General features: G+C 57.0%; 2 protein-coding genes across 4 annotated transcripts in view; one reads left to right on the top strand and one right to left on the bottom strand.

Annotated features, from left to right (window-relative positions):
* On the top strand, window positions 1-7,178 carry RNF215 (ring finger protein 215). The gene is made up of 9 exons (XM_081123093.1): window positions 1-369; window positions 607-750; window positions 1,238-1,309; window positions 1,389-1,474; window positions 1,885-2,041; window positions 5,062-5,181; window positions 5,258-5,401; window positions 5,649-5,751; window positions 5,842-7,178. The coding sequence occupies exons 1-9, from the start codon at window positions 85-87 to the stop codon at window positions 5,862-5,864; spliced, it is 1,134 nt and encodes a 377-aa protein (XP_080979219.1). The 5' UTR covers window positions 1-84; the 3' UTR covers window positions 5,865-7,178.
* Window positions 7,167-18,080, bottom strand: part of CCDC157 (coiled-coil domain containing 157) — a gene marked incomplete at its 5' end in the record, with an annotated part of 15,555 nt that continues 4,641 nt past the window's right edge. For 2 of the 3 annotated variants that reach the window (XM_081123088.1, XM_081123090.1), the window contains 10 exons: window positions 7,167-8,584; window positions 8,675-8,763; window positions 9,197-9,336; window positions 10,383-10,551; window positions 10,698-10,874; window positions 12,196-12,386; window positions 12,750-12,827; window positions 13,564-14,209; window positions 14,951-15,122; window positions 17,088-17,346. In XM_081123088.1, coding sequence (XP_080979214.1) covers window positions 8,335-8,584; window positions 8,675-8,763; window positions 9,197-9,336; window positions 10,383-10,551; window positions 10,698-10,874; window positions 12,196-12,386; window positions 12,750-12,827; window positions 13,564-14,209; window positions 14,951-15,122; window positions 17,088-17,346 — 2,171 coding nt within the window. In that variant the 3' untranslated portion in view covers window positions 7,167-8,334. The remainder of the gene's footprint in view (window positions 8,585-8,674; window positions 8,764-9,196; window positions 9,337-10,382; window positions 10,552-10,697; window positions 10,875-12,195; window positions 12,387-12,749; window positions 12,828-13,563; window positions 14,210-14,950; window positions 15,123-17,087; window positions 17,347-18,080) is intronic. The other variant, XM_081123089.1, reaches the window with a different exon arrangement.

An 18,080-nucleotide genomic window follows, 5' to 3' on the forward strand; every position in this document is an offset into this window, starting at 1 on the left:
GCCCGGGCCGCGGCCTCGCCAGCTCTGCTGCCCAGCGGCCGGGACCCCCGGTGCCCCCGTCTCCTCTGTTCGCTGGGTCCGACCATGGGCCCCGCCGCCCGCCCCGCGCTGAGGTCGCCGCCGCCTCCTCCGCCGCCGCCGCCGTCGCCGCTGCTGCTCCTGCTGCCGCTGCTGCCGCTCTGGCTGGGCCTGGCGGGGCCCGGGGCCGCGGCGGACGGCAGCGAGCCCGCCGCCGGGGCGGGGCGGGGAGGGGCCCGCGCCGTGCGGGTGGACGTGCGGCTGCCGCGGCAGGACGCGCTGGTGCTGGAGGGGGTCAGGATCGGCCCCGAGGCCGACCCCGCGCCCCCGCTGGGCGGCCGGCTGCTGCTGGTGAGCCCGGCCCCAGCCGCGGCGTGCACCCCGCACCCAGACCCGGCCTCCGCCCTGCACCGAGCCCTGGCAGCCCAGCGCCCGCTCCCCAGGCTGCCCAGGCCCCCAGCACTCCGGCTTCCAGAACCCGAGATCCAGACGCCCTCCCGCTAAACCCCTTCCCAAACCCTGGCCTCCCTCCCCTGTGCGCTCGCCGTCTAACCTCTGCGCCCCCTCCCGATGCCCCTTGCCCCACAGATGGACGTCGTGGACGCCGAGAAGGCGGTGCCCGCGGAAGGCTGGATCGCGGTGGCCTACGTGGGCCAGGAGCAGGCCGCCCCGTCCCCCCCGCACAGCCGGAGCAGCGGCCCGCAGGCCTGCCCCAAGGCCCTGGTCCAGCAGGTGCAGGGGATGTATGTGGGGAAGGAGGTTGGAGGTGGGGGGTTTTCAAGGCATTTGCTAGAGCCGGACTACCAAGGGGGACCCTGAGGAGCTTCCAGAAAACCCCTAGGCCTGGGCGGGGCAAGGGACCCCCAGTTTGGAAAACTGAGTCAATATGGTGAGGAAACAGGTGTGGGGAGCCAGAGAGAGTCAGGAAGCTCCACCAGGCTCGGAACACCCAGTGGGGAGTGCCCCATGGGGGTTCATGGGCTCATGACAGGCCCGCCCCGCTAGGACCAGGGAAGGCACAGCATTGTTTGGGTCCCACAGAGCATCTGGGGGAAAGGCCGGAGGAATAAAGGTTTCTGCCCTTGACCTCAAGGAGCTTATAGCCAGTCGGTCCAGAGGAAAGGATGGCTGTGGTGCCAGGAGCTAAGAATAACTGTGGCGACAGGTGTGGGGGCAGGGTGCGGGCAGGGTGCGGGCTAGCCTCCTCTCTGTCCTGCAGATGCGGAGGGCGCTCTTCCTGGGAGCCTCTGCCCTGCTCCTCCTCATCTTGAACCACAACGTGGTCCGAGAGGTAAGCCGGATGACGCTTTGGGGGCACACAGGCTGGGGATGGAAGACCAAGGCCAGCTGACCTCTCTGTCCCCCTGCAGCTGGACATATCCCAGCTTCTGCTCAGGCCAGTGATCGTCCTCCATTATTCTTCCAATGTTACCAAGCTGCTGGAGGCGCTGCTGCAGTGAGTTGGGGTTTGAGCTCCGAAGGACTGGTGGGCCTGGGAAGCCTAGGTGTTGGGGAGCCCTGGCTTCGCCATGGGCTCAGGGGGTCTTGGGACCAGGGCCTTTCCTATTATCTTCAAGACTGATCTGAAAAATGGGTGAGGAGACCAGAAGGAGGCGCCAGGACCTGGAGTGAGGAGACTGCTCTGTGGGCAGAGGGGATTCGCTCTAGCAAGGAGGAAGCTGGATTTCTGATCCCTGGGCTTGTGGGCCTACCTGGCCTGGCTGGTGTGAGAACTGGGAAAACCCATAACTGAGAAAGGTTTAGGGGCCAAAGCAGAAGGGCTACAGGGTGATACGTGGGGGTGCGGGGTGGGGCTCACCTCCCAAGAGCCCTTCTGTCTAGCTTCTCGGTGGCTTTCCCTTCCAGGAGGACCCAGGCCACAGCTGAGATCACCAGTGGAGAGTCCCTGTCGGCTAACATTGAGTGGAAGCTGACCCTGTGGACCACCTGTGGCCTCTCCAAGGATGGCTACGGAGGATGGCAGGACTTGGTGTGCCTGGGGGGCAGTCGGGCCCAAGAGCAGGTGGGTGCTGGGGAGAGGAGGCTCGGGTGGGACCACACACATGCCTTGTCTCAAGTCCTGTAGCCTCTCCCCACTGCATGGCGAGGACTGCCCCTCCCACTCCCTAGGGCTATTGCGAGTGTTCAGTGACACGGTGGGTATTCAGTGTGGTGCCTGAGCCAGGGTCATTTACAATCAATGACAGCTGCTGTTGTCATGTCACTTTTCCTCTTAGAAGCCTTCTCTGGCTCCCCATTGCCTGCAGAATAAAGTTCAGCATCCTTAGCCTGGCTTTCACAGCTCTCCTCATCACTCTTATTTTTTTCCTAGTCTTACGCTCCACCACCTTGCCATGTATGGGCCTTCACACCCCCAACCCCCCTGCCCCCCCAGTCTCCTGCCGCTAAACCTTGTCTGTGTGTGGCTGCAGGCATAGACACCCTCTTTCTCTGTTTCCATATGTCCCAGTCTAGCCAGAGCCCTCACAGCTCATCCTGATGCCCTCAGCTCCCAGCCCTTCTCTCCATCTCCTAAATCATAGCTGCGCTTTGTGATGCCCTTCATGGGACTCGTAGGACAGTCAATCCTGTATATGTTGGAGAGAGCAACATGGTTTCTTGAAGGCCGGGGCTATGTCTTGTTTTCTCTGGATTTCCCAATGCTGGGCAACGAGAGGGTTCAAAGGTATTCTGTCTGCAAGCATTTCTCAGGTCCCTACTCTGTGCAGGGCGGGCATGCCCCAGTCTCCTGGGATACAGCCTCCAGCAAGTGTCTGAGGACATGGCCTGTGTGTCCGAGGCAGCTTCAAGTCAGGCAGGCTTAGGTTCAATTCCTGCCTCTGAAATCTTAGCTGAGTGACCTCAGGCTGAGTGTTTCACCTCTCTGGTCTCATGTTCCTCATTTTGTGAACAAGGACAGCACATGGACACGGGATTGTCAGGGAATTGTGTCCATAAAGCTCACAGTGGGCGCTGAGAAAATAGGCAGCTGCTGCTACTCTGAATATCTTTATTGGTATAAGGGCTTGAGTAAATAAGCAGTCACCAAGTAACTTTTGAGATCCTAGGGCACTTGGGGCTCTATGAGAAGGGCTGTGGAGGGCACTATAGGCTGTAAGACTGGGCTCTGCCCTTGAGGGGCTTAAAGACAAGCAGGGAAGAGGAACTTTTACCCAAAGGAGGCCTTGGCAGCCCAGACAGCAGGTACTAATTCATGTTTGAGCAGCATGAAGAAACACACTTCTGTGGAGGAAGCAGGCACTGGTGCTGGGGGAATGGGAGGGTTTTCTGGAAGAGAAGGGAGCCCCACTGTATCTCCCCCTGGAGGGCAGCCTACACAGACCTCTGGGTGGGGCAGACATTTGGTAAGGGGCTGTCAGGTGAGAGGCCGGGACCAAATTTGAGCACAAAGGCTAGCGCTAGGAGAGGAGCAGGCTGGGAGTGGGCTGGAGAGGCCTGCAGGTGGGAATAACAGTCTGCAGGTCGGTCTGGCTGGTGCAGAGGGCAAAGCTGGGCAGCCATACTGCTGGCCAGGGTGGGCCATGCAAGTGTTGGGTGGCCACAGTAGCTGGAGTGTTTGAAGGGCTGCTGGGGCCCGCTCTCAGCCCAGTCACCACCCCTCCAGTCCCTGAGAATCAGACTGCAGCATCGGTGCATCAGAAAGGTCTGACGGACAAGCCTCAGCCCTGCCTTCCCTCTTCACCGGGAGGTTCCCAGAGCTAAAGCAATGGTTTATGACACTAGCAGCATCCAACATTTTCCAGAGTGTTGGCCTCTTTCAACAACAAATAATATCTTGGCCCGTCTCCCACGTAATAGTAGTTGAACTTCAGCATCGGCTGGGGAAGAACATGACGGCAGAGCGCTACTAAGAAGGCAGAAAGCTTTAAAGTGAATGTGTTTATTATTAGTCATAACACCCACAGGCCCTGTGAAACAATGGGCGGCTGTGGGTGAGGTGTGCCTAAATGGTGAGCAGGCTGGCTTTTGCTTATAATGTCTTATTTCCTGAGCCCGCTGTTTAGTTTTAGTCAAAGCCTGGCTGCCACACCACATATGGTGGGAGTTAAGTTCCCCCAGGAACTCTGAGCTCCCCCCCAACCCCAGGAGCCTCTCAAGGACTAAGTGAGACATGTCAGACTGAGTTTCCTCTCTCCAATGGGCAGCAAGGAAATGGGTTTAGAGTAGGTGTGAGGAGGGCTGGGCAGGGGAGGCAAGGGGGGAACATGCCCAGCCCTGGTGGTCAGGGAGAGCTTCCAGAGCAAGGGGTGTCCAAAGACATCAGCCAAGGAAAGGAGCAAGGAAGAAGAGAGTTCCCAAGAGGGGAACAGTGTATGCAAAGGCACAGACTTAAGAGAGGGCGAGAGGCAAGGGACACTGAGAGGAGGGAGAGGGTGGGAGATCGAGGGCCCTGAGGACAGGCTGAAGGGGGTTGGGTTTTCTCCTGAAGACAGGGACTGACATGGGGGAAGGGAAGCCTTAGGGGGACAGGTGTCAAGGGGGGGTGCTGTGTGATTGGGTCTGCTGCTGTGGTGGGAAATGGGTGGGTGAGGCTGAAGCAGGGGACTCAAAGAGCAGTAGAGGAATGGGCTGGAGAGGAGGGACATGAGACCCCTAGGAGAGCGAGGCAACAGTCCCTGGGGACTGGTGACCTCTCAGAGGGCATGTGAATATCAGCCAGGGCAGAGGTAGGTGGGCGATGGTGCCTAGAAAGCTGACCAGAAGTGCAGGTTAGGGATGGGGGTGGGAAGGTGACAGTGGAGTCTGTGAGGCTTCCAGGTAGACACTTCCATGAGCCTAAACAATGGGTTTGCTGCTCAGGAGAGGCCTGGGCTGCGGGGAGATGTGGGTCCCCTCACTGTGTGGGATGGAGCATAGACAGCTGGGTAGACCCTGGGACAGGCTTCAGAAGATGAAGCCAGGAGCCCGGTGCTGAGGGACACAGTGCTGATGGACCTCACCTGCCTGGTCCTTAGGGTGGATTTACTGGGGGAAGAGGGTGGGGTGACCCCAGTGTCCCTGACACCCTGCTCCCCTCCCCAGAAGCCCCTGCAGCAGCTATGGAACGCCATCTTGCTGGTGGCCATGCTCCTATGCACAGGCCTTGTGGTCCAGGCCCAGCGGCAGGCGTCACGGCAGAGCCAGCGGGAGCCTGGAGGCCAGGTGGGAGCCAGCCCAAGGGAGTCCCGGTGCCTCTAGCCCTCGGCCCTGCCTAACTCTGCCTGCCCTTCCCCCACAGGTGGACCTGCTCAAGCGCCGTGTGGTGCGAAGACTGGCATCCCTTAAGACCCGGCGCTGCAGGTTGGGCAGGGCAGCACAGAGTCCCCCGGAGCCTGGTGCCGAGACCTGTGCTGTGTGTTTGGACTATTTCTGCAATAAGCAGGTTTGTGCCCTAGGCAGAGGCCAGCCATTGGCTGACCTGTGATGTTCTACCCTACTCCAAAGACCTCGGAACCACCCCAACCAGTCCATTCTCTCCCACCCCCACCAGCACTACAGAAAAAAGAATGGGGGGAGGGGTGGCAGGCAACAGGGGTTTCAGTTCCCCAGCTTGGGTGAGGACATGGGGCCAGGTGCCCCCACCTAGAGGCCTGCAACTGTGGCCTGAGCCCTCCTTCCCCTCCCCACAGTGGCTCCGGGTGCTGCCCTGTAAGCATGAGTTTCACCGAGACTGTGTGGACCCCTGGTTGATGCTCCAGCAGACCTGCCCACTGTGCAAATTCAATGTCCTGGGTAAGGATCAAGGGTGGGGGGATCCTTGGCTGGCTCCACCTGGTCCTTACCTGACACCTCCCTCCCTGTTTTTTTCCCTCCTCTCTGCAGGGAACCGCTACTCAGATGATTAGCCACCCCAGCTGTCTGCACGTGGAGATAGAACCCCTCCCGCCTGCAGTCTGGCCCTTGGCCCGGGCTCTTGGAACAGGACAGTGGGATGGACTGGAGAAAACCCTGTGGGTGCGAGGAAGGATAGGGGCCTCCCCTGCTGAGGAGCAAGGCACCCCACTATATTCCACTCTGGGAAGGAGGGGCCACAACGCCCAGGCCGAGAATGCAGGACCCAGACCTGCCAGGAAGAGAGGCCCCTTTGGGGTCCTTTTGTACAATCTTGGGGTGTTTGTGTCTGCCTTCCTTTCAGGAAGCTCCCAGGACCCTGGGTAGGGGCCTGGGGAAAGAGGGTGGGGGCAGTGCAGCTGCTCCCAGGGCTCTGGGAGCTCTCTGGCCTGCCTGTCAGGACACCCCAGGGGCTGAGGCTGCAGTGGTCAGTTTTGTGTTTATTTATTTGGGGGTGGGTTGGGGAGGAGCTGTCTGGCCTCAGGGGCACCCTAGCCTGAGCATCTTTCAGGACACATCTTGGTCAAGGCTGGGATGTTAAACCTGAGGCCTACTGCCCTCAGTCCTTGGGCACTAAGAGCCATGGGTCCCACTGCCTGTCCAGCCAGGCTCCCTTTCTGGCCTGGTTGAGACCAGAGGCCTTAGAAACAATCCAGTCCTGTGCTTCTCAGTGGGGCCATGGGTCACTGACCAGGATACTTGAAGCCACAGGATAAATGTGGTGCATATTCCAGGGGCATCCTTTTTTTAAAAGAAGATTTGGGGTAGGGGAGGTTTAATATTAAAATAAACATGGATATATTTTAACATAAGAAATAAAATTTGTGTGGTTGTTTTAAGATAAAAAAAAACAAACTGACTCACCTTGGACTCTACTGCCTATGGGAGGTGGATTATAAGACAGCCCCCATGAACATGCCTTGTATAATCCTGGAACTATGACTCTCATAGATTTGACTTCCGTGATTAGGTTGTTATATGGCACCGTGGACCTTGAGAGGAAACGTATCCAAGTGGGCCTAACCTACCCACATGAGAAATTCTTTGTTGCTGACTTGAAGATGGAGGGGGCCACGTGGCAAGGAAGGCAGAGAGCCTCTGAGAGCTGAGCAGACCCAGCTGACAGCAGCTAGCAAGGAATTACACCTCAGATCAGAATTCTGCCAAGGACCAGAATGAGCCTGGATGCTTCCCCAGAGCCGTCAGAATGGAATGCAACCTGGCAGATACTTTGATTTCAGCCTTCTAAGACCCTGAGCAGAGAATCCAGCCACTGGGCCTGGACTTCTGAACTACACAACTGTGAGCTAATAAATGGATACATAGAGGAGCTGAGCTGTGAGGGGTCTTTTCCCTGCACTTGGACCCAGGCCTCCTGCCTCAGGGAGCCCCCAGCCTCAGGGCTGGCTCTCACCTGTGAGGGCCAGGGCCAGGGCCAGGGCATCCCAGCCTCCCTCAGGAACCCTCGGGCTCCATAGTAGCAAAAGTCGGACACACCCTGGTCAGCTACAAACATGGCCCCTCTTGACTTTTCTCTGTAAACTGAGGTGCTTTACCTGCTGGCCTTCTCACCAGAGAAAATAGGAAGCTGGAAATGCCCAGCCTAAGTCCTCAGCAAGGTCTTAGGGCCTGTCCCTCACAGATAAGGTGACTCAGGGCAGGCTGGAGACCTCATGAGAAAACTGGACTGTGATGGGCCTCGTGTGGCTGGTGGCATTAGTGCCCGTCCCCAAGGGTTAGGCCTGGGAAAGCCAGGGCTAGCTAGGGTGTCCCAATTTCTGGTTGGGTGAACCCTTGCCCTGCTTTCAGTGGCCTCCTGGGGATCCAACCTCCTGGATCTAGAGAAACCCTTTGTGACCTACATTTCCTGAAAGAACTCTTCAGAGAAAGGAGGGCTGACTTTCTTGGGTCCTTAATATCCCCATCCCCAGGTTCAAAGCCAGGGTGGGAGGCCCCAAGTTCAGACCTGGGGCTAGGGAAGGTGTCATTGCCCTCTGCCAAGAGTCCAGAGCAAGGGCCCCAGCCTCAGACTGCTTTCTTGCTTTAGATATCCCCATTGGGCCCATCTCAAGCTGCTTTCCTTCCCCTGCATACTCCCTACATTGATCCTACTCTTTGTTGGTGGGGTGGGGGGGTGTCACTGAGTCCATCCTATCCTTTGGCCCTTGCTGTGGGGTTTGAAAGACTGCCTTTCACCTGGCCCAGATGCCAGAAACTTCTTTCTGCCTTTGGTGTACTCTTTTACCACTGCCCATCAGGAGCTCCCATTTACTGAGGTTCCACAGTTGATGTGCTAGGCCTCTGCTGGCGATGATCTGCAATGACTGGGGACTCTGTGGTCCCTGCCCAGGACAGGGAAGGTATGGCTCTGCCCCTGGCTCAGACAGTGCTGTGAGGTTAAGGTCGCTGTGGGTAGATGGCCAGGGCTTTATTACATTGGGTGGGTTGCCAGCTACCTGCCCTCAAGCCCCACTCCACTGCAGGCTACATGGGCGGCAATTGGAGTTTGTGTACAGGGTTGGCCTGACCTCGGCTTGGTGACAGTCTCCTCCTTAGCCTGGCCAAGACCTGGATGGGGTTCTGGGCACAGGTGGTCGAGTAGGTCACATCCTCCGGGGAGGACTTGCTGGATCGGCCACAGGACTGCTGAGATGGGGATGCCCGGGGCTGGCCCAGCAGGGTCTTGCCTGCACTGGCTGTCCTTCTGCCAGGTGAGTGCCGCCTGCCCAGAGGCCTGAGGGAGGACCAGATGGCAAGAGCCCACGTGAGCAAGAGGAACCAGCCCAGGCCACCCGTCCCGTCTCTGGCAAAGAGCCTCACTTACCCTGGGGACACTCTCTGGGCCTGGACTGGGGGTGCTGCTCCCTGGATTCCCTGGCTGGAATGGGCCCTGAGCTGGTCCTGTGGGATCAGCTGCAAAGAAAGCCAAGCTCAGAAAGGCCCAGCAGTCCCCTCCCCACTGTTCAGAGAGGGTGGCATAGCCAGGAGGGTGAGGGAAGGCCCAAACCTGTCCCCATGGCCTGTTCCTCTGCAAGGCAGTGTTTGAGAGCCTCCCAGGGTCACCTCAGCTGCAGTGTGGGAAGATTTGCTTTCTGATAGGGCTCCTGGTTGCACTTGGAATAAAGTATGAAGGGCCAGAGTGGGGATTTGGAGCTAGAAGTTACTGTAACATCCTCTCATCTTATTAAAATACACAAGATGTTTCACAACAGTGTAATCTAAAGCTGCATTTGGTGAGGAGCTCTCAACAGGTTCCCAGGGTGGTGTCTGAAGATCTCAGCTGGGTAGGGGCCTTCTCCAAGTCTCCAAGAGCCAATTCTCTCAGGTGAGGACCCAGGCTACCCACCTTGAGGCCCCCCTGCTGGGCTACATCCCGAATTTTGGACAGCATTGACCGGAGCCGCCCATTCTCCTCCTGCAGGACCCGGATGCGGATGTCATTGGCCTGCACCTGCCTCTCCATGTCATCCGTGACGTTGCCGGAGCCTGTAGGGATGGGCTATCTGGCACCTCACCCCGCCACGTCTGCCTCCTGTGCCCAATAGGACAGGACCTCAGAGGGCAGGCATGGGTGGGTGGCCCAGCAGGCGCAGGGGAGCTGGGCCTGCCTTCTCCTGAGGCCTTGTCTTCCCTCCCCACCCCCCTACCTGCTAAAAGGTGACTACAACATTATAGAATTTGAGAGATGAGTACAACTTAAGGCTCACTGAAGACTTAGCAAATAGACAAGGCCTGTTTCTGGAACGCCAGGGACACAGTGAATTGTCCAAAGTTACACAGCCACTTTTGGGTATGAGTCAGGAATTCAGCAAGGCTGCTCTTTCCCACTACATGGGGGATGAATGATTCCTTTGGGCTCAAATAACCTGAGCAAGTCTCTGTCCTCTCCGGTTCTGGGTTTGTGAAAAGAGGCTGCTCCCTGCCTGGCAGGGCAGTTGAGAGGGCAACAGAAGGGCCTGGCATGTGGCCAGCACTCAGGAGTGATGACTTATCATGACTAGTTAAATTGTGGTAGGTCTTCCTCACAGCTCTGAATGGATTCACCCCTAGAACTTCAGCGGTCTGGAGGGGCTGGGATGAGAACCCAGGTGGCCTGGTATCCAGTCCCCTCTTGAAACAGGTTCACAGCACTCTTGTGCCATGGGGACCAGGGCACTGGATAGTTGAGGCTGGGCCCCTGGAGCAGGCTGCATGGTGTGGTTTGGGAAGACGCTAGGACAGGGAGCACAGGGAAGTCAAGCAGGAAATGGCATGTGACACATGGTGATGAGCACAGTCTACACAGGCAGCCAGACCTGTGTCTGCATTTGGCTGTGTGACCGTGGGCAGTTACCTCACCTCTGGGCTCCCATGTCCCCTTCTACACAGAGTGGGTAACACATGAAGCTACTGCATGTTGAGGGGGGCTCTGTAGACTGCACTGCTGGCCACCCCAGCTCTACCACCCTTGCTGCAAGCTAGGGAGTTGCAGACCCCCACGTCCTGCTGCCCTGGGTCCCAGTGTGTCCTGTGCACCATCCCTGGGCCCCTACTTTGGATCTGGGCCTCATTAGGCCTGTGCAGGTCCGGGAAGGCCACCAGCAGTCGCTCCCGTTCCCTCAGCTCCACGAGCTCCCGTTCCAGGTCTGAGATGGTCAGCTGCAGGTCTGTCATCGCCTGCTCCAGGCCTTGCTTCTCCCCCTGCAGGCTCTTCAGCAGCTCCTGGGACAGGGAGGTTCAGACCTGGCCTGAGGAACACTTCCTGGCTCCCTTGGGGACACCCAACCCTTCTACTCCCTAGACATGGGACAGGCCTGCAGGCACCCAGCTGGCTGGAGGCTCCTCACCCTCAACCTGCCCGCTCCCACCTGCTGGGCCTGGAGCTGGCATTGCCCCTGCTCTCTCTCGCTCTGTTCGCTCTGCAGCTTCTCCTCCATGTGGGCCCGCTGGGCCTCGGCCTCGTCCAGACTGCCCCGAAGCTCCTCACGCTCCTGGTCCATGCTGTCCAGCTGCTGTAGCAGGGCTCGCTGTTTGGCCTGCAGGGACTGAGCCAGGATGGGCAAGCAGGGAGGCCATGAGGCTCATGGGGCTAGGCCTAGCCACATGGGACTAAGGAGGCTACAGTGTCTGTGACCTCTGCCCCAAGCCCTCCCTTTTGAGCTGCATCAGTTTGTCTACATAGAGGGAGGCTGTGCACGTGTGTGAAAAGCAAGGGGCAGAGGGCAGAGGGCAAAGGGTGACATACATCCCAGCCTGGTCAAAGCCAGACCCCCAGCTTGCAGACCCTGCCCCCTTGGAAAGCAGTTGGCTGACTCTATCGGCCTCACTCCCATTTCTTTTTGGTTACAGTCTCACTCAGAGAGGAATTTTAGGAAATGTTTTTCTTCTCCTTAGGTCTTCAGCCCACACCACTTGGAACCCACATTTCCTGACACCCCCTGAGTACAAAGCAAAAAGAACCAGCCCCAGTCATTTCTGAGTCCTGGGTCCAGCTCTAACTGTGTGGCCTTGGTCAATTTCCTTAATCTCACTGAGTCTCAGTTTCTTCATCCATAAAATGGGGATGACAAGATATCTGTCACCTACTGCTGTGGTGAGGAGGAAGAGCGAGAGGGCTGCAGAGGCTGAGCCCAGTGCCTGGCTCACAGAAGCCACCTGATGCATGGCGACTGACTGTTCTTGCAGGGCACTGAGAAAAGCACCCACTTGGGGTTGAAAGACTTTCCCATCCTGGGCCATGCCTGACCCTGGGACTTTTATCTGGGGTTGTGGCTCCCTACCCAGCCTCTGAGGATAAGCCCAGCCAGGATAGCCCCCAGACCTGCCCCCTCTCTAGGTGACAGGTGTGACCAATCACTCACTCCCTTAGCCACCCCAGTGGGGACTCCTGCAAGACCCCATTGCACAGCTGTATCCTTGGCTCTTGTTCACCCTCTGTCTTCCCTATCCTTCCTGTTGCTGATGAACTAATCACCAGCAATTGGAGTACAGTTCAAAGGCCACCTCCTCCCAGAAGCCATTCTGGATTCCCACAGATGTGACTATCCCTTCTTGGACCCCTGTAGCACTTTTCCTGCCCCCTCTTAGTTATCTGGCAGGGGAGTTGTGGTGGCACAACTGCTTGCCCTTGCCGAGTGTGTAGCTCCTCCAGAGCCAGGCCTCATTTGACTGTATCTGTCCCTGGGTCACCATTCCCCCAGTGTCCTGCTCAGATCCTTCATATAGGGGAGTCAAACAAAATCCTGGGTATGTGTTGGGGAGCAGGTGCCTTACACAGATAAACCCCCACCCCCCACTAGTGGAGCCCTTTCCCCCCGCAGCCTACATTGCAGGCACCCAGGGTGCTGGCGAAGTCCCCAGTCTCACCTCCTGGTGGCGGACCATGCTGTCAACGCGGGCCTTCTCCTTGTCCAGCTCTGTGCTGGCCCAGCGAATCTGCTGGCTGGCCCCATCCAGCCGCCCTGCCAGCAGCTGCACCTGTTCCTCCAGCTGCTGCACCTGCCTCTCAGCCTCCATCCTGCGCTTGGCCTCTTCCTGCAGCTGCTGGGCCTTTGTCTCTGCAGGATTGAGCAGATATAGTAAAGGATAGGGCAGGGCAGCCCTGGGTGCAAGTCCCTGAACCTCCTCTGACCCAGGATGGGACCGGGGATGTATGTGTCACAGCACGTCTCTGGGTCTCAGCGTCTTAACCACAAAATGGTGCTCTGAAACCACCTAAGGTGGGTTCTGAAAATAGAAGGTGGCACTCCAATTTGGGTCATTACCCAACAATGTGGTTGCTTTCAGGCTCACCCTCCTTTGTGGTTCCCTTTATTTTTGCCCCAGAAGCCCAGGGGACATAGACGGGGTGGGGGGGCTCATCATGTTGTACCACCGAGCACGAGGCACACGGTATGGGGCTATATGACAGGACTCCTCACCCACGTCCTGTGTGGACTTCTTCTGCTGCTGTAGCTCTCCTTCCAGGGCGGCCACCTTCCTCTTAAGGTCACTTGTTTCTATTCCACCAAGAGAGAGTCCCTTCAGAGGTTTCCTTGGGCCTGGCTGGTGGCCTTCATGCCCAGTGTACCCTACAGAGTGGTGGCAGCCAATGCCATGTGGAGGGGTCACCTGGACTTGAGGGTGAACTCTGGGCAGATGCCAGGAAGCCTGGGCCCCGCTCTGCCCTGCTTCCTATTGGCTGGCTGCCATGTCTCTATACCTCTCTGGGCCTCAGGGTCCTCCACGGAGGCAACAGTGAGGCTCAGAAAGACCAGTGACTTGCCCAGATCCCTATGGCCTCACATTAGCGGGCACTGGCTGACTTCCAGTGCCAGTGATTGCATCTCTTTGCCTGATGGCTTTCACCAAAGCCAAAGAGGCCACTCTGCTGGATGGAGGTGCCAGGGAGCGAACTCCCCAGGAGTTACCTTCGGTGACCAAAAGGAGTGAGTGGATGAATGCCTGGGCTCCCTTGCCCCTCTGAGGGGATAACTCTGAGGCACACGTTCTGTGCTGGCTCCAATGTTCTCAATGAGATTAAGCTCCAGTTGCCCATGGTGTAACTGGCTTGATGAATGTACCTTTTTTGGCTGCTTTCCCTTCCTTACATATCTGGCCCACTCCCCAGCTAGGGTTTCTTCCAGCCTAACTATTTGTACAGCAGCCCTGTTGCAGGGTCTGCTACTGGGAGAGCCCACACTAAGGCTGTAGAAGAGCCCCAGGCACTAAGGGTCCAGCCTCTGGGGCACAGACCTGCGAGCAGTTGCTGCTTGTCATGCTCCCACTCGGCCAGGTGCTGCTGGGCCTCGTCCGCCTGCTGCCGCCTCTCCCCCTGTTCCTGCTGAAGTGCCTGCTCCAGCTTGCCCACCTGCTTCCTCAGTCCATCCTTCTGCTCCTCAGCTTCCTCCAGCTGGGCTCTGAGGGGCCCGACAAGCTGAGTGAGGGTTCCCACATGCTCACTGAGGCGGGTCAGGTCTTTGCTCTGTTCCGTTGCCCATTGGCCCACAGTGGCAGCTGGCAGTGGCTTGAGCCCCATGGTGTCCTGCACCAGCTGCTGAAACTGGCCTAAGGATGAGGGCAAGTTCTGGCTCTGACACAGGCTGATGACCACCTTGCCCACCTCCCGCAGGCTACCCTGGACACTGGTGCACGCATCACAGGGCACCAGGGCGGTCTCCACAGTCTGGGAGTGGACACTCTTGGTGCTCTCAGTGGTCCTGGCAGGAGACTGCAGGGAGACTCTGACAGAGAGGCTGCCTGGTTCTTGGCAGGTCTGGGGCAAGCCTGGAATTGGGGAGGGGGGCTTGATGAACTTGGCAGTCACAAATTCAGGACTCTTGGCTGGCTCGCCCTTGGCTGTGGGCTTGGAGGTAGGGGTCTCCCCTTGGGTTGCCCTTTTCTGTGTCAGGAAAAGAAAGGGAAAGCAGGTGAGGGAGATAGGCCTGGGAGGTGACTACTTCCCTGGGGATTTCTGTGATAGCCTCTCCTGATGCTCAGACCCTCAGATGTTATCAAACACCAATGTGAATGAAAGAGAACCTTTTATTTTCACTGCTTGAAGTTACTAAGCCTAGGCCTCCTCTCTGCTGCCCACCCCCACTCCCCCCAGGCTCAATGAAGGTACATGCATGGTACTGGGAGAGTAACAATGACAGACAGCTGTCGGTTACTGGACTCTTTCTTAGTGGACTTGACTACTCTTGTGTCACTGTAGCCATTCTTAGTTTTAGTTTCCTCCCCCATCATGGTGACAGTCGTTGTTCCCACTGGGTGATTGTGAGGATTACGGGATAACCCTTAACAAATGGCACTCATATTAACACTATTACCTAACAATGGCCAGAGAGGTGGGAACTGTCATTACTCCCATTATACAGGTGAACAAGCTGAAGTTCAGAGGAGGTAGCATTTTTCCAAAGTCCCACTGTGTAAAAAGCAGAGCCTGGTAGCCCAGACATGTCCCCCATGGCTTGTGCTGTAACATAAGGCCTTGACTGGGAGGCTCCAGAGTTGACACTTCCCTTCAGGCAGTGTAGAGTCAGCAATGGGCATGGTGCACATATGCTGTGCTAGGAAGCTGGGGCATGGTGAACTGGTGTGACAGTGACCACAGTTGGCAAATGGGGGTTAACTGACCTACCTGGGGGAGTGTCTGCTGGTAGAGCATGCCTAACTTCAGCAGGCTATTCCAGAAATGCCGCACTGTGAGCCCCACAGACATGCAGGGCCCCACAGCCCGGGCAGGGGGCACTGTCTGCTCTGAACTGAGGTTCTCCAAGTAGCTTGCACAGCTCTGAAGTAGCAGCAGGAGCCTGTGGGCAGAGACAGCAGAGTCAGCGAGGGCAGAGCCCAGTGCTAGTGTGCCCTCATGCCACATAATCAGCAGCCTCTGGCTCTAGGGAACTGGCCCAGGCATCAGAGACTTGGAGCATCTAAGAATATGCTCTGCCAGGCCAACTTCAAACCCAACCCAAGAGCCACTTCTTCCGGCTGAGTTTGGGGGCCTCTTTTGAGCCTCCTTAGTGGAAACACTCTGTCTGGCAGTTTCCCACTGCTGTTGCTCTGAGAGGATGCTCTGGGAGGTTGGGCCTTCGCTCAGTTGTATCCTCAGTGCTGAGAAAGTACTGGGCAAATGGCTGCCTTATATCCCATGGCCCAGAGCCTTCATTACAGAGGACAAAGTTGAGACCTGAGAGGGGAGGAACTTGCCCACAGCCTCAGGGTGAGCATGCAGGGCAGGGGTGCCTTGCAGTTTCCTGATTCTTGGGGGGGGGGGGGTCTGAAGGGCAAGCTGCTTCTGTGACAATGGAGACTTGAAGTGAAGAGAGCCAGGTCTCTATTCTTACCTCTGAGTTCAAAATTAGAGTCAAGAGCTTATTTTAAGGAAAAGGGGTATTGGAAGAATGTTTGTATTTGCATGGGAACCAAGCTATTTTAAAGGAAGAGGTATTATGTTTACAAAGCATACCAGGCAGGTAAGTAACCTTCTCTTGTTGCAGGTGCAGGGGGATCATCACAAACCCACTGGGTCTTGGGCAGAAAGGGCCCGGGGAAGAAGGTGCCAACTGCCTCCAGGCCCTGCCTCTCTCTGGGCCAAGGTGTCCTCCTATAATGGGGACAACTGTGCCTGCTGCACAGGTGAGCAGCAGTGGGAGTTGGGAAAGCACGTGGGAAAGGACGTAGCACGGCCTTGACAGAGTGGTTTGTCTGCTCGGACCGGCAGACACTCTCAGTGGGATACTGCTGTGCTATCTACCTCCATCATTAGCCATAATCCCACCTGTGACGTGAACTGAGCACCTCCAGGTGCTACACCCTGAGCCAGTGAGCATGGCCCTGTCCTCCAGGGTTCCCAGGGTAGTCTAGGTCTCAGACCCAGCAGTCTCTGCCGGGAGTTGTGTACACACGTAGAAGCCCAAGGGAGGCTCTAACTCAGCCAGAGGTGGGCACAGGTATGAAGAAAGGGCTGGGAAGACACGTCAGCAAGAGCTTCACAGAAGGGGAATGTGTAAACTGGACCTTGATGGATGAGTGGAACTGGGCCAGACCAGTAAGGGGTGGGCAGGGCACAGCGTGTGCAAAGCCAGGGAGGAAGGAAGGTGTGTTCCGTGCTTACATGTTCAGCCCGACAGGTTCCAAATGGTGTTTTTACACCAAGGGCTTGTCCAGGCTTCTTTGTCCCTGGGCAGGTCATCTCCAAGCTGCTGGGGTCCCTGTTTGTCAGGCCCCGATGATTTCATTAGCATGCAAGGTATTAGAGCACAGGGAACCTGGGTTGGGTCCCCGAAAAGTGAAAGCTAACGACCACATTAATGTTAATAATAGCACATAAGTGGTGGTGTTGTGGAGGAATTCACTGGCCCTCTTCCCAGCAGGGCCAGGATTTAGAAAAACAAATCCCACATCTGGATCCATGACAAAGTGTATAAGTGGGAACAGCACAGCCTACAAAACACTGGGATAGAAACTCTGAACAGCAGCTGTGGTGTCTCTGACACACAGAAGCCCCGAGGAAGCAGCCAGAGAAAAAGTGGTCAGAGCTGGAGTGCCACAGAGACCAAGAGACAGCCAGCAACTCCCTGGGGGTGGACAGGATAGGATGGCATAGCACAGCACATGACACAGGTGAGATCACCAAGGGCGCTGAGCTGACCTGGCCCGCAACAGTACTCAGTCAAAGGTGATTGTTACTACCAACATCATCACCACTGCTGGAGGAGGATCCCATGGCTGCTACTGGTTTAAGGGGCAGGTGTCAGGTTAGTCAAGGCCCTCACCTGTCTACGACCAGCTCCAACAGCACAGCATGAGACAGCTGTGTGAACTCGGGGTCACCCGGCACATGGTCATAGTGCTCTAGCAGGGCCACCATGTCCAGGTCACAGGCCACACGGTCAGGAAACTTCCAGGAGGGAAAGCGCACGGGTCCAGCACGGGAAAAGACGTCTACGATGGCGCCCTGCAGATCGGTGAGGTCCTTGCGCAGGCTGTCCATGCAGGCCTGGCTACCCAGCAGGTGAGCCATCCTCAAGGCTCCTGGGGTGGGCAGAGAGGAGCCTCATTAGCCAGAGCCATGTGGCTGCTGCTAGAGGAAACTTCCTAGGACTCCCATCTGCCCAGATGCAACTAGGCCCAAGTCTGTCTTAGACCCTGGAGAGAAGTCTGTTTACCAACTCCAGGTTACCAGGCCCTTTGGAAGCTGACTGTGGGTGACCTGGTCAGCCTCCCTCTCACCTATCCAACCCCACACCTACACTGCCAATTCCACTGTTCCATAAGTACCTCTGAGGGCTGTGTATGCCAGGCCCCTGCTAAATGCTGGGCAGACAGCTATGAATGAGAATATACCTACAGTCCTTCTCTCCCAGAGTGAACCACTGAACAGGCAACTGACAACTAAAAGACAGCTGTAGCTACAGTGTGACAGGGAGTGCTGGGCCACAGCAGACCACGGTCACCTCCACAGGACTGCCTGGTCCAATCTGATCCACATCAGCTCCAGAGATCTGGGCCAAACCCTATCTGATCACTTCACACTGGCAAATAAGCCCCCAGGACTCCTTATGGCCCTTGGGAGAAAAGCCTCCTCTGGCTATGTTCCTCATTCCTACCTCTCTAGTCTCCTCCCTCTCTACCTCATACTCTCCACTCCAACTACCATCAGCTATGGGGTAGCTAATGCACAGACACTCGTTTCTGTATCTATGCCTGAGGGGACCGTCCCCTCTAGCTAAATTATGCTTCCCCCATCCAATTCCCATCACCTGGCT

Source organism: Miniopterus schreibersii (genome assembly GCF_964146895.1).
Source record: "Miniopterus schreibersii genome assembly, chromosome: 20".
NCBI classification, from domain to species: domain Eukaryota; kingdom Metazoa; phylum Chordata; class Mammalia; order Chiroptera; family Miniopteridae; genus Miniopterus; species Miniopterus schreibersii.

Coding starts and splice junctions, on each gene's coding strand:
- RNF215 (XM_081123093.1), top strand. CDS start 85: ATGGGCCCCGCCGCCCGCCCCGCGCTGAGGTCGCCGCCGCCTCCTCCG. Junction 1,310..1,388: donor ACCACAACGTGGTCCGAGAG/GTAAGCCGGATG, acceptor GTCCCCCTGCAG/CTGGACATATCCCAGCTTCT. Junction 1,475..1,884: donor CTGCTGGAGGCGCTGCTGCA/GTGAGTTGGGGT, acceptor TTTCCCTTCCAG/GAGGACCCAGGCCACAGCTG.